At 42.7% G+C, this 14,953-nt stretch overlaps 1 protein-coding gene across 1 annotated transcript in view; it reads left to right on the top strand.

Moving 5' to 3' along the window:
• The window catches only part of Fras1 (Fraser extracellular matrix complex subunit 1), a 419,545-nt gene that overhangs the window by 276,940 nt on the left and 127,652 nt on the right, over window positions 1-14,953 (top strand). Inside the window, exons 27-29 of the mRNA XM_041671543.1 lie at window positions 2,438-2,708; window positions 6,398-6,482; window positions 9,218-9,544. Coding sequence (XP_041527477.1) covers window positions 2,438-2,708; window positions 6,398-6,482; window positions 9,218-9,544 — 683 coding nt within the window. The remainder of the gene's footprint in view (window positions 1-2,437; window positions 2,709-6,397; window positions 6,483-9,217; window positions 9,545-14,953) is intronic.

Below are 14,953 nucleotides of genomic sequence, written 5' to 3'. Positions count from 1 at the left end.
TTCATGCGCATGGAGGAGAGAAGTTCTAAATGAATCGTGGAGGAGGAGACTGTTCCATTAACTGCAGGTGTTTGAAGTCAATTGATCGGAAGGGGCTCTGTTAGGAGCAATCTCTCCTAACACAGAACAGACATCTCTCTTTAAAAAGCAAAGAGAAATGAATTTAAATTCAGCCCAGTTGTGAACCCTGTGTTTTTTAGGCACATAAAGCTTGAGAGTTCTACCAGGGCCTGGAGTTCCCTCGGGTTAATTAGTCAATAACATGAGGGCTCTTTTGGTTTTGTTTTGACAGTGTCGGGGATTGAACCTGGGGCTTCATGCATACTAGGCTAGTACTCTACCCTTGAGCCACGACCCCAGCACTGGCACAGGGCATTTTTTTGTGACAGCCAAACACGTAGTCTATCTCCACATTTTTGATCTCTAAAGATATTAGACCTCTTTAAAAAGAAAAATGACCTATCTCTGGCCTCCTTTATTGGAATTTTCCTGGGAACCACAAGCGCTTGTGAGTTAGCTTGAGACTCTTGGGATACCACACACGTCAGCTTGTGAGGATGGATTTCGCTTTCATTAGAATAATTTTATGTAGCAGTCACTCCCGTGAAACTTGGCATCCCCACATTGTCCTCTGTGACCCAGTTGTCGAAGGGAACCCTGCCAGCTAGAGACCTTGACAAAATACCTTGCAGTAGGAAAGATCAATTCTACACCCTTGCTGAGGATCCTAATACATCAGATGTTCCACGTGGACAGACGATCAAAATCTTCTGGCACTCTGTATGTTCTGCCCAGGAATTCCGACTCTGAGCCATTCCTCTGCGGATTCGCTGCGGCTCTTCTAGGAACGGTGTCAGACACCTGCCTCTGCTTACTCTTGCTGGATCCGATGCACCAAGGGTGTCAGGGAAAGACTGTGGCTTTCAAACCAGCCAGTCCGTTAGCATTGCCTGGAGAGTATAAAATTAATGAGATCCATCTCAGAACATCTCATTCAGAATCTTCCGCAGTCAGCCCAAGTGTCCCTATTATTATAAAATATCCCTATGTGTACCCTTGTTTGAGTTATTAAGACATAACACATACAAAATATCTATCCTTTAAATTATATTGCCTAGTGATTTTCTTTAGTACATTCACAAAGTTGTGTGACAGTCATTAATATCTAATTCCGGAACATTTTCATCAGCCTAAAAGAGAGCTTCATAACCCTTAACAGTCTCAGTTTCCTGTCTCTCCAGCCTCTGCTGATCTCTAATTTGCCTTCTGTCTTTGCAGATTCGCGTACGGTAGACATCTCCGATCATTAGAATCACACAGCACATACATAGCCTTTCATGTCTGGCTTCCACATCTGGCCGAATGTCAGAGTGTATCCAGGTTACAGCCTGCATCAGTATAGCATTCCATTCCATTTTTATGGCTACTATAACTATGTTTTATGGATATACCACATTCTTTTGATCTATTTACTTCTTCGCCTCTGTTTCTGTTTGTTTTTAGTACTGAATATTGAACCTATACTTGGTAGGCAGGCACTATTACTGAGGCACATAGTCAGCCTTTGTTTATCTTTTTATTAATCGTTTCTTCAATTTGCCTATTTTGAGCAGTGTTGCTATGAACATCCACAGGAAAGTCTTTGTGTAGGCATATTCTTATAGTTCTCCATGGCATCTACTTGTAGTTCTGTTGGGGCACATGGTCACTATGTTTTATTGAGGAACTGACTATATTTCTAAATGATTGCACTATTTCCTATACTTACTAACTAGTGAGAATTCTAATTTCTTCATGCCTTGCCAGGAATTATTATTATCTATCCTAAGAGAGAGGAAGTGCCATATAATTGAGGTTTTGATTTTCATTTTGGTAACTTATGTTGGTTGCCTGCTTGCATGATTATTGGCCTTTGTGTGTAGATCTTCAGAGCAAAACTTATTCAATTTCTTATGCATTTTTAGTTTGTCCTTCATTGTTGAGATATTAAAACCTGTTATATATCCTAGATATAAGTCTGGGTTTTTTCCTCAGATTGAGGATTTGTATTTTCTCTCATTCTAAGGGTTTTCTTTTATATTGGTGTTTTTAAGGGCAAATGTTTTAAATTTAATGATTCCAATTAATTTGTTATTTTTTCTTTCATATCTTACACAGTTTTGCTGTACCAAAGCAATAATTGCTAGCTTATTTTTTTAAATTTATTTCTATGTTGTCTTCCAACGAGTTTGTACTCTAACTCTCTGTCTAGGCTCTAGTGTCCTCATGCATCCAGATGAGACTCCTCGGAGTAGGCGGATGCTGGAGCTGTAGAATAGCCCAGATGTCCTCTGTGTGCCTCTGAATTAGCACTAAAGTCCCATTTCTTTACAATGAATACTTGGAATCCAATTAGTGACGCTGACAGGCCTGACCTTTGGGTTCATCCATTTTCTAGACAAAATGTACACCCCAAGTCTTCACGTGAATGGCACCTTGACCCTTGGTATTGGTTCAATGAAGCCCCTGGACTTTTCTCTCCTGAACGTCCAGCACCAGGACGGCAGAGTGGAAGACCTGCTGTTCCATGTTGTCAGCACGCCCACCAATGGCCAGCTGCTGCTCTCGAGAAAAGGCAAAGAGGTCCAGCTGGAAAAGGCCGGCCACTTTAGCTGGGAAGACGTCAATGCAAAGGAAGTACGCTTTGTCCACAGCAGAGAGAAGCCCAGGTGAGCCAGCCAGCCCTGCTCTGCGCCTGCTGTCTCCTTCCATCCTTTCTCAGCCCGCCCACCCCCACCCTCCTTCTTAATAACCACCCCTTCCCACCGGGAAAGATCGATACTCCGCAATGCTTCCAGCTGCCTGTCAACCTTCCCCCGTAATTGCTTCGAGAGTACGCTTCTGTTTGAGGCATTTTCATTTTATCACGTAATTATGGGTAATTCTCTGGTGTGACAGGAAAATTCTGAGTATAATTACCCAGGTTTTTGGCCCCACGGAAAGAAAACTTGTTATATAGCCAGATGCTGGAGTTGCTTCCTCCACACGAGGGCAATGCTAGGTAGTCATGGGCAGGCAAAAGATGGAAGACTGGCTTGTCAAAGTGCCCTTTGACCCCTGGAATTTGGGGAGAAAACTTGTAGTCACACTTGACTTTTTATTATCCTCTTTATGGGATTAATTGTGGCTAATTTCTAGGCGTGATCCAGTTTTCCACTGGTGCTGCACACATTTCTGGCTGTCTTCCCTACCCTGACTGACATGTGCTTCCAGAATGCAATCGAACATTAACAGGAACCCAAGCAAATATAGCGTTATAATTAACAAAGTAAATCTACTAAGCAGAAAGCACAGAATGCACCCCCAAAGATTAGCCTCTTGTGTTCTCCATCACCCTGCTCTGTTTCATTAGCCCAGATAACTCACCATAGACTGTGTGTGCACAAGGTATTGAAGCCCATGAAGCAGGGATAGGACACGTCTGAATATTTCCTACTGCCCAAACTAAACATGGATGTTTCTCTTCTTACTTTTATCAATTGGTTGATGGAGATTTAGGCTAAAAGTTATCTGAGAAGAATGATGGAAGTTTTTCTATCATCACTCAGAGTTGATGATTTCCGTGATCTGCGCAGATTGTATCACAGGAGCAAGAATAGCTAACATTTACTGAGCTCACGTGGAGTCAGGAATCATGTTAGGCATTCCATGCAAGCTGTGTAAATTATGTTCCCATTCTATAGCCTGGAGAACATGATTAACAAGTCCAGAGCTGGTCCTCCAAGCCGACACTCTCCATGACTTCAGCTGTGACGATTTCTGCCTCCCTACTATTCTAGTGATAACAGACTTGCTCTAGTCCTCAAAGCGTGGGGTTAGTGTACAGCAAGCACACACTGCTGTGCAGTGTTGTGCCATTCAGTCATTCCCCAAATCCTTCTCCACCACCTATGCTTATATTGGTTGAACGTATAAGCCTCGTTCTTAAGTATCTGTGTCTCTCCCCACACACACCCTCTCTGGCACACACACACATGCATACATGTATGTACACACATACCACATTCACAGAGCTACACAAACTCTTGAGTCTGGCCCCATTTGCCTTAAAGTCATTTGTGGAAAAATGCAAAGTTCCCTAGACAACCAAAGTTAAGCTTCTTGTCTATTTAATTTTCTCCACACCTCACCCAATTTCTTGCAGAATTAGTTCTGCACTCTTAAATAGGATAAAACTCAGCAATTTGGGTCTTTTTTTGCAGTACTCTTTCCTGGGATGAATATCCATTTAAATATTGCATTTTCTTTATCTAAAAAAAAATCAAACAAAATGACAAAAAATAATAAAATGAAATGGGAGAGACACATAAAGCATAAAATCATTTGTCTCTCAATGAAACAAAAAGAGCCAGTCTGACATACACGCGTATGTTTGTCTTCATGAAAGCACTGGCCATGATTAAGATAAGAACTCTTGAGAATTGAGTCCCTTTGGGCTTAGATACTCTTGTGTCATAAGAGCCCGTCTGTAGGTGTAGCCACAGCAACGGAGAGGAACTGAGATACTGGGCACTCCTCATTTCCCAGTGCCTTCACCCCCCCCCCCATTGTCCTCCTTCGTTCATGCTGCTGATTCGATTCATCACATCCTCCTGAAGCTTCGAGGTGGGAGTGTGGAGCAGCAGGACGGAAAATGAATGGGAGGAAGAACTTGCAAAAAGAGCAGGAAGGTCTCCAATGCTTGGTACTCACAACTAGAATCCCCATTCAGTGAAATTCTGTTTAAAGGTGTTCTGTTCCATGAGGTATACAATGTGTTTACAATGTATACAATGTTGTTAAAAAACCAGTTCCATCGACCCTACTGTGGTCTCCTTAAAAAAAAAAATTAGTTGCTCCTTTTATCCCTGTCTCTGGTAGCTGTGACCTGGTTTTTCCCTCATAGTTTTACCCTTTTTTAAATGTCATGTGACTGGAAACACAACATGTATGTTTTGTTTCTGCAGTTGCTTGGATCCACTCACATATTTCAGGCATGAGTAGTTGGTTCCAAGAATACCTTTCAAAGAACCTTTAAAAATGGACCCCCAAATCGACCCAAATCTATAATCTCCTATAATGTGTTGACCACACATTTTGCCAGTCAGCAGTGAGCTGTGCTTGGCTGGTCAGTGAAGACAACTCTGCCTTCCCTCCTAACAGGGCCTGAAGCTATTAGACATCTGGGGTAGGAAGTCAGCCCACAGCAGACTGAGGCTTCACTGGGTCTTTTTGATTATAAGTAGTAGAAACCAATTTTGACTAAGCAAAATAAATAATAAGACTGCCCTAACATTGCAGAGGTGGCTCATACCTCAACGACATTAAGAGCAATTGCTCCAAGGTAAGTTCAGGAGCTAGAACTAAAAGATGGAAGTAGGACTCAGTTCATGTCCCGTGTCTGCTCACAGGTGTCATTCGCCTTTTTCCCACAGATGGGCTTGTTCCATATTCTCCTCAACATACTAGTTGATGACCCATGGTCAAATGGTCAGGCTGACCCAGCCTTTCCTTCTTAGCTGTATCTGCAGTAAATGGGTTTAAGGAGCAGGTAGGAAGCTAGAAATGGCATTTTGCAGCCCAGTACCTCAAACACTGTTGGGGCCCACTTACAAGAATTAGGAAGAAGTGTGCATCGCTGGGCTAAAGTGTCCTTGAAAGATGGTGGAGCTCTATGATTCCTTTCCATTCTTCAGTTTAACTGTTATCTAACCTGTTTAAGCACCACAACCAATCTAGTCCAACAAGTAGTTTTTCTGGTGTGTGTGTGTGTGTGTTCGTCTTTAGAAAATATGAAGCAAAACTGTGTTGTTTTTTTTTTTAAAGACAGGGTTTCTCTGTGTGGTCCTGGATGTTCTGGAACTAGCTGTCTGGCATTGAGTTCAGAGATCTAGCTGCCTCATTAATATCAACGGGATTAGAGGCATTCTTCAACATGCCCGGCTTCGGTTGTGTTATTTTTATGTTACAATGAGATCTTAGAACACAGAGTAGTTGCAGAAGTGTGTTATTGTGTGTGTATGTGGAGGGTTGTGAGTATGAATGATTTCAGGGACATATGTGTCACAGCACACATGTGAAGGTCACAGGATGACTTTCAGGGTCAATTGTCTTCTGTCATGAGATTTGTGGAGCTGAGGTTATCAGGTTTGCATAGAAAATGCTTTTACCCACTGAGCCACCCAGCAAGACCCGTGAGGAAAATTTTTAACCAGTTTTATCTTTGGTACTTTCTGTTTACAGTGCAGATATTGTATTACTGCGATGATTTGATTTAAATTGTTGTAGGACTACAGCTTGAAGATATTTTAATCCTTTTCTTTCTAAAAACTAATGTCGTGATCATGTCCTCTCCTTTCTCCCTTGGGGCCTGCCTTAGGAAAGGCTACTTTTCCTTGAAAATTAGCGACCAGCAATTCTTCTCTGAGCCACAGCTGATCAACATACACGCCTTTTCAACTCAGGTAATAAAAATGCCCAACAATGCTCAAGGTGACGTACCCACTGGTCCTCAAGAACAGCTCCAGAGATCCTGAACCTTTATCAAAAACGGTTGAGCTGAGGTGATGTTCTCACAGTTTTACCATGAAATGACATTTGGTTTACTTTTAGTTCTTTGGATGATAGCACTGACAGTAATAATTTCTTCTTATGCATCTCTGTCCTGTGTAAATTTCACGTGGTTCTGAGTGAAATTGCCAGCCAACCCTGTGAGGTAGTGTCAGTTTACAGATGCGAAAACTAAGGGACTGGAAATCTGCTACATTTGCCGGAGTGACCTAGTTAAAAAAAGTCAAGTTTGTGTCTGGAGAGTTGGCCTCACAGTCTGTGTTCTAGACGGTGGCCTGTTGGCACCGTGATGAACTGAACTTGAAGCTGGACCCGCAGAATAACTTAAAACTGCCCCAATTGTTAATGTTTTCCTTGTTCTTAGGTCATTTATTTTCTCTCCACAGCCCCTCTCAGGGGTGTAATAGTTACAGTGCTTAGAGCATCCTGTTAGGAATCTACTTAAATGAAGTGTCATTGTGGTCAAGAGCAAACAGAGACCTGAGGAAATCATTGAAGAGACAAGGAAATGCAAGAAAATGGCCCTTGACGTTCATGTCTCCACACTGACTTGAGAAGTTGTATTTCTGGACCGATAATCCATATAGAGGGACTGAATAAGTGAAATATACAAAAAGAATAAACACACACACCACAGACACATACACACACACTCATCTGTAGAATTCTCACTTGGATGCTGTAATTAGTCTGAAGGATACTCTAGTTTTACATATTTATCTCGGTCCACTAAACAGCAAGATGGCGAGATACCATCTTCAGAAACCAGATACCAAATACCGAGACCTCATATCTTCAGTCCCGAAACTGACCATAGACTAAGCATAAGCTTAAGGCAGAAATGACTGCCGAGTGATAGTGATACCTGCCTCAACTCCTCTTATTGATACGGCCACACCAGAGGTGCTGTCCTAGGGGAGATTAGAAACTGGACCTAAAGTCAGTGCGTAAAGCTAACACATGCAACTCTGTAAACATGGGCCAGTCTTGAGACTCAATGCCTTAGATGTTCTTTAGTTCTTAAACTCAGATGTCTTGATTTTGCTTTTTGTATCTAAGCTAATGCAGTCTGGCCAATGAAATATCTGAGGTAGATATTAACAAACAGCCTTCTGTTCTGAGATGCTGTGTTCCCACAGGTTCCTGGGCTTTGTTTGTATCTCCACGGTCAAGGGGACAAATAACAATGTCGTTTCAGTTTTTTTATTTATTTATACATTGCACTTTTATCAATTTAATGTTTTTTTAATATTTATTTATTATTTATACAATATTCTGTCTGTGTGTATGCCTGCAGGCCAGAAGAGGGCACCAGACCCCATTACAGATGGTTGTGAGCCACCATGTGGTTACTGGGAATTGAACTCAGGACCTTTGGAAGAACAGGCAATGTTCTTAATCTCTGAGCCATCTCTCTAGCCCTCAAGTTAACGTTTTGAGGATGGACTTTTAGAAAGAAGTTTAACTTCTTTTTGTTATTTTAAGGATGTATAATATATCGTTGTCATCTTGACCCTGAGGTTTTCTCGTGTAACTTGGTTTGGTATGTTATTTTTGTAAGATTTTTTTAAACTATCATCCTTGGCCTCTCCTCTTTATTTCTCTGCACAGACTTACACACAGTGTGGGAGTCTCTCACCTGGGAATACTGAGTTGCTGCGCCATATGTGACCATTAGAGTGATGTATAGTTACATATTATGATGATGGACGATGTGACTTCCCAGAGACCGGAAGTGGGGCGCTTGTGTGGTTTTAAAAGCCATTTGGGTTAAAGAAGTTGTGTGTTGAGGAAAATCCTAGACAGTTTTACTTCAAACATAAAAACTAACATAACATAATATATCATTTACCTTGACTTCTGGCCTGATCTCTCTCTCTCCTCCTTATCTTCCTCCTTCCCTCCCTCCATGTGTATGGTGGGGGATGGGGTTGTATTTTTCTGTGGTTCATTAACTTTTCTCTTTGTGAAGAAACATCTATCTTCTCTCTAAGGTAACAGGAGCAAGCAGACAATTCTTAGGAGAACATACTAACCTTTGCTGTGTTAGCAGAATCAAATGAATTGGGCAGGCGGTTGTCTTATCAGGCCATGGTCTTGGATCTTATATGACTTTATAAGCTAAATTGGGGTGGGGCTCTGCCAAGACATGGATGGAAGTGGGAAAATGTTGCTTACCAGGAAGGCAAGGATTCAGAGAGCGGAGTTATGCCACTACGTCAGCTTGTTTCCGTGTGGCCTAGAGTGAAGTGTTCTCTCCCAAACACAAGGCCCAGAATTACATATCTATTTGTTTCCTGACACTGAGCTGTGTTCTTGTGCTAATGCAGCGGTGTGGTTCAATCCAAGATGGCCAAGAAATTAGAAACCCAGAAACAAGTAGCACATGCAGATTGCATTGTATCAATACTGTGGTTTTGAAGTGACTTGAGAAACCTCTAGAATCCAGAGGCATGGAATAACCCTTATCACTATGGCCCACCATACCTCTGACAGATAACTTTTTCACGGAATAGTTGACACTTTCATGATTTTCGTAAAGCCGTTCAGTCGGGTTAGGCACACCGCTCTCTTGTCTGGCATTAACCTACTAAGTGGCTCTTCTTCCTGCTTTCCTCCAACTCCGCAGGCCCCCTATGTGCTGAGAAACGAGGTTCTCCACATCAGCAAAGGCAAGCAGGCAGCCATCACCACCCAGCTGCTTGACATCCGGGATGATGACAACCCTCAGGATGTGGTTGTGAACGTTCTTGATCCTCCACTTCATGGCCAATTGCTCCAGACGCTGCCAGCCCCTGCGGCCCCCATCTATCAGTTCCATCTGGATGAACTCTCCAGGGGTCTCCTCCTCTACGCTCACGATGGCTCAGACAGCACATCTGATGTTGTGGTCTTGCAGGCCAATGATGGACACTCCTTCCAAAATATACTGTTCCGTGTGAAGAATGTGCCCAAGGTAGGTGTCACCCTAGGGTTATTTTCCTTGTGTCTACCTATGAAGGTTGACTCTTGGAACTATTTTGGCAATACTCATGAAGTTAGGCTATGATGAAGTACTCATTTGTTTGTTCCAGCAGTCTATTATATAGGTGCTGATTAAATATCTCATACATGAGGTCAGACTAGTTTAATAGGTTCACTGCTGATCTGAGAAGATTCTCCATTGGCCTGTAGCCACAGAGCTATGGTATCACTCTCCTCTTGTCTCCTGCCTGGCCATGATCGTGGGGATCAAGGCATGTCTGTTTATGTGTGTTCTTCCACGGCCCGTGTAGTAAGAAGCTCACTGTCTTGCTATCGAAGGTAATGAAAAGGAGGAAGTTCAGACATTCTATTAGCCAAGCTGAAGGAAGGTGAAAGAATGTGAAGAAACCGTCAGAAGCCACAGGAGTTGTCCTGAACGACAGGGACGTGCTTCCCATTCTGAGTTACTGGCATGCCAAAGTGTATGAACTTTCCATGTCCATGAGCTCCTGTGGTATTAGCTGCTTCACTTACACTTCATGTGGTTCAGTTAGTCACCTTGCTACTTTTATGATGGTCTCATTCTAACAATAATACTCGTAAAACCATGGACTTCATGCAGAATTGTACCCTCACTGAATTGTTAAATGAATACATAGCCATTCTGTATAGTCCATGTCCTTCACAGGATGCTCTTGGACACTGTGTATGGAATGTTCGTCACACCTCAGGAGATGCCGAGCTAACCTGTTCAGGAGCAAACACTCCTGCCTGCATTTCTCAAAGCTTGTTCAATGGAGGGTCTTTCCATAGTCCCACCACAAGTGCCTCTTCCCCATGGTAGTACCTTTAGAAACTTGGAGTAGTTTTCGATTTTCATTCTAAATATCACCACCCATGGAGATAGTATCAATGATTAGCCAAAGAAATATTTCCTTAGGACAGTTTAAAATTGCTTGCTGTTTTCTCACCAATGATCAGTCAAGGCAGGTGATGTTATCCTAAGATGGGCAATGTCTGAGTCTCATGTGTGCTAACTTGCTCCTGCTGAAAGCAGTGATGGAGGCTGAGAGAGAAGAGATGTGGTCCTGAGAGAGAAGAGATGGAGGCATGAAAGAGATGCAGTTTGGGGAGTCTGAGTGTGTAGCACAGCTTGCAGGTGGCCACCTTGTAGCTAATCTTAATTATCATCTTCTCATGGTCACCTGTGGAAATGAGGTTCGGTTCTTGTAGCGTGAATTCTAATTGTTCTTAATAAAAACTCAGAGTCAGGTATTTAGGGGGTGAGAGCTAAAAGCTCAGAGAAGCAGAGCACCCAGCCACTAGTTCTTAGCTCTATGAAATCCTCAGACTAAATGGGATTCTTGTCTCTACAAGAATGTTCTCTACAAGAGACCTCAGACTGAACTGCAAGCTCCTGTATCCTCCCACCTTATATTCCTCTCTCCACTTGGCTGTATTACTTCCTGTCTTCACCTTTCTAGTGCTGGGATTCAAGGCATGTGATCCCAAGTGCTGGGATCAAAGGTATGAGCTGTTTCTCTTTTAGACTGATTCAATCTCTTGTAGCCCAGGGTGGACTTGAACTTACAGAGATCCATCTGCCTCTGTCTCTGCCTCGCAGTTGCTGGGATTAATGGTGTGTGCCACCATTGCCTGGCCTCTGTGGCTAACTAGTGTGGCTAGCTCAGCACTCTGATCTTCGGGCAAGCTTTATTTGTCACAGCACGTACTAAACATCCCTACAGGTTTCAGTGAGATGGAATCTCACTAGAGATGGATAGAGATAGACACAGAGGTTTTCTTCTTTTCCCTCTTGGTTTCCTTCCAAAGCCTACAGTGGGTTTCAGTGCAGCCCTTACCAGCGACTCTCATATCACAGTTTCGATCTGTGTTTGGAGCTCAGCCCCACTAATTGCACAATTTTGTACAAGATGGTGTAGGATGAAAGGGCATTTCTAGAGTTTTCCCTGCTTTGACTACCAAAGCAAAACAAAGAAAAATAGAATTCAATTGGTAAGGGGGTAGGGGACACAGGGCACAGATTTTGAATTCCTTGCAAGTCCTACACCTTGTGAGCCCTGGAGTGCATTCCTGGGCCTGCTGCTGATTCCTGGAAAGTGAGTTCAAGTGGTGCCCTTTGTCCCTCCACCTTCCCATCCCAGTGTCTCCTAGAGTACTGTTGTTCTAGCTAGGCAGTGGCATGCAACCGTGCATCAGAACTGTGGCCCCGGTGGCCTGGGCCTCGGCATCATCAGTGTGCTAATAAAAATTTGGCCATATCCATGATTATAGTATGCAAATATCTACTACTTTTGCTTTTAGGAATTAAAATGTTTCCTTGCACCTTTTTTCTGGGTTTTTTCATCCTGCCCTACTGGAAGGCTAGAGTGTTGGTTGTATGGCCTTGTTGTTTCTAAGGGAAATTATAGCATGAGTAGAAAGGCTTTTTGTTTGTTTGTTTGTTTGTTTTTAACATTTACTAGACACTAAAACTTGGTGTGAATTATCTCTTGAATCTTCCTGTTCATTCTGTGGTGTTTGTACAATTATCTCGAATTTACCGAAGGAGGACACTAAAACAAAAAGAGATCTAGAAATAATCATTTTCACAAAGGTTTTCAACACTGGAGCTAAGATTTTGTTTCAAGTCTGCCTGCTTCCCACACTCGGTCAGGATGCTCTCTCGCTCTGACCTCTAGCTTTCAATACTTTAGGCATATGGAGTCCCATTCCCTTGATGGATTAAATGAAGACAAAAATCTATTCTTGGTGTCCTATCCAAGCAAGCTGGGCCCCATACCTTCTGGAATCTTCCCTCTGGATTCGGCACAGCTTTTTACTGGAGAGGCTATTTATAGTCATAGGTCTGCTGGGCCCAGGAAATAAAACTCGTATGTTCCAGTGTCTGGTAGATGTGTAGTCAGATGTGTGCTAAGAATGATTTTTGAGGATGGGTCTGGGAATTGCTTCCCTGAGGCTGCCTATGTGTTGATTCTGGAGACAAGCCAGTTACTGGCTGGTATCTAGTTGGTGGTTTTAATGAACTGGGTGAGGGTTTGTAAATCCTTATGAATGGGTACATAAGTGAATCCCTATCTTGGTCAATGGAAAAGTTAGCCTGATTTCCTAGTCCTTCTGATGAAGGGATAGAAGGAAGCTTTGTGAGAGCAAGTATTGATTTAGCTTTACTCTGCGAGCAGGGCACATTTTATGTTTTTGTTGGACAGGTGGTTGTAATGGTGTAATGGCTTGAACAAGACTCCTGGCTGCGTCTCTGTCTTCTGAATGGTCTGTGCCAGGTACAGTGCTCAGGGCCCCTCTGCTGCCGCTGCTGTGGCCCTTCTGGGTGAAGCAACGGAGCTGTGAGTTTCGCCCTGTTTTTCAAGTTGTCTCCTACTTCACCCTATCTCGGCCTGGCAGTGAATAAACCTAACTGCCCCTTCCAGGAGGATGCTGAGCTACTATGGAGAAATAGAACTGGGAATGGTGTCAAAACATGCTTTACTGGGGCAGGAGGCAGAAGGGGGGGAAAAGATTAAAAAGTAATAAAGAATGTTCTGTTGAACAGGTTTCATTAATTGGGTTAATTAGGTAACTCTCCAAACCCAAACCTACTAGAGATAAATGCGTCTGAGGGAGTTCCTCATCTTGTGAGGGCTACAGTGTGGGCAGGGGACTCAACTCTGTGGACGAAGGCCCTTCTGCTGGGTTTTCGAGGTATTATTTGCCTTCCGTTAATTACAGTGCCTCTGAAACCCGTGCCTCCTGTCCACTTTGGGAACCAGTTTGTTAATCTTACCGAGCTCCTTTATTGTTTGAGCATCTCTTTTCTACAGCTAGCTAATGCTTTAATATTAAAAATCTCCCAAATGCCGTAGTTAGACCTGGCTGGAAACCTGTCTCTGAGGATCCTTTCTGTGCTGGCATTGCCTATATGTAATTGAAAATGCCTATTGTATTTCCTTCAACTTCACGCATGCCTCTCACTGATGCTTTTATGGGGACACAGTTAGAGGCAATTATTTCAAAGGTCAGTGGTGTAAAAATATTTGATATGTGAACAAGCACAACTGAGTCCCTTCGGAATATCAGTTTTCCTTTTGATGGAGGGGGGGCACTCCTTAGCTTGTTCAATGCATTGTGTCATAAGGCACCCACTGAGAAAATTTTGACTGGCCTAAATGTTGGATTCTACACCAAGCAGAGGCTGCACGCTCCTGCCTTGGAAGAGCAAACCTCTGAACTCTTGCTGACAAACGTGAAGCCATGCCTGTTAGCCTCCCTTGTCTCCGGCTGACCCACTTCACCCTGAGCCCTCCACAACTCCTGTTTCTTCCCTTCAGTCAATAATGCCCAGCACCAGTAAAATGTTAAACTTGTGGTATAAATGAGCTCCTACTTTACAGAATAAGTGAAGAAGAAAAACAAGACCATCCAACTAGCCATCTGCTAAACAGCAGAGTTTTGAAAACTTTGATCTGGAATATTTGGGCTATGGTATCATTTGAGTTAAAGTTCCATTATTTATGGCTCAAGTTTCATGTGGGGAGGGGATTGTATTTTGTTTTAAAGGAGAGGGGCTTCTGCTTTTACTACGGATCACAACGTTAATATTTTTACTCGTAATACAATACGTAATGGCTATATTTTATTAGCAGCACTTTTATGCCTATTGTTCTATGAAATGGATTAGAAGAGCTATTTAATTTAAAGCACTGTTTTAACCATGTCCTCAATTTTACTCATTGGGATTTCATTGCCTGCTAATGTACTCTGAGGGATACATAAAACATCAGAGGGCAGGATTGTTCAACTAGTAAAATAACCAATTTATTGTGCTGATGGGGATATGCAATAGAGAAAAGCTAAAAGGAGAAACGTCAATTCCAAAATGTTAACAATGAGGGGGAAATAATAGTAAGAGTTGGCTTTTGGGCACATTAGCTATAGAAAAGATGATGTGTGGTTTTCTATCCATCTCTTCTTGAATATTGTGCTCCTCTTCAAAAGAGTCAAAACAACCATAATCAAGATGAATGGGAATATTAGTATTTCTTTTTCAAAACAATGAGTAAAAATTAAGAGCCCTATATATTTAATATTTATAACATGACACATTTGGAGCTATGAGCAGGGAAGCCATCACTGCTTCAGAGTCATGGGCACCATCACTTCCCAAGGTCTCCTGCGGATCTCGTTACCTTTATAGCTTATCTTTCTGGATCTGTCATCTTAGCAACAGTAAGCAACCCATGCAGCACCGGTAACCGTGGGCTGCACTGTGTAGGTTTCCGTGCAGCATTGGTAGCCGAGGGCTGCACTGTGTAGGTTTCTATGCAGCATTGGTAACCGTGGGCTGCACTGTGTAGGTTTCTATGCAGCATTGGTAACCGTGGGC

This window comes from Microtus oregoni, unplaced genomic scaffold, assembly GCF_018167655.1.
Source record: "Microtus oregoni isolate MIOR12 unplaced genomic scaffold, Mior012 000021F_ref0000039, whole genome shotgun sequence".
NCBI classification, from domain to species: Eukaryota; Metazoa; Chordata; class Mammalia; order Rodentia; family Cricetidae; genus Microtus; species Microtus oregoni.
Note: the sequence above shows the minus strand (reverse complement) of the source record. Positions and strands in the feature narration are given on the sequence as shown.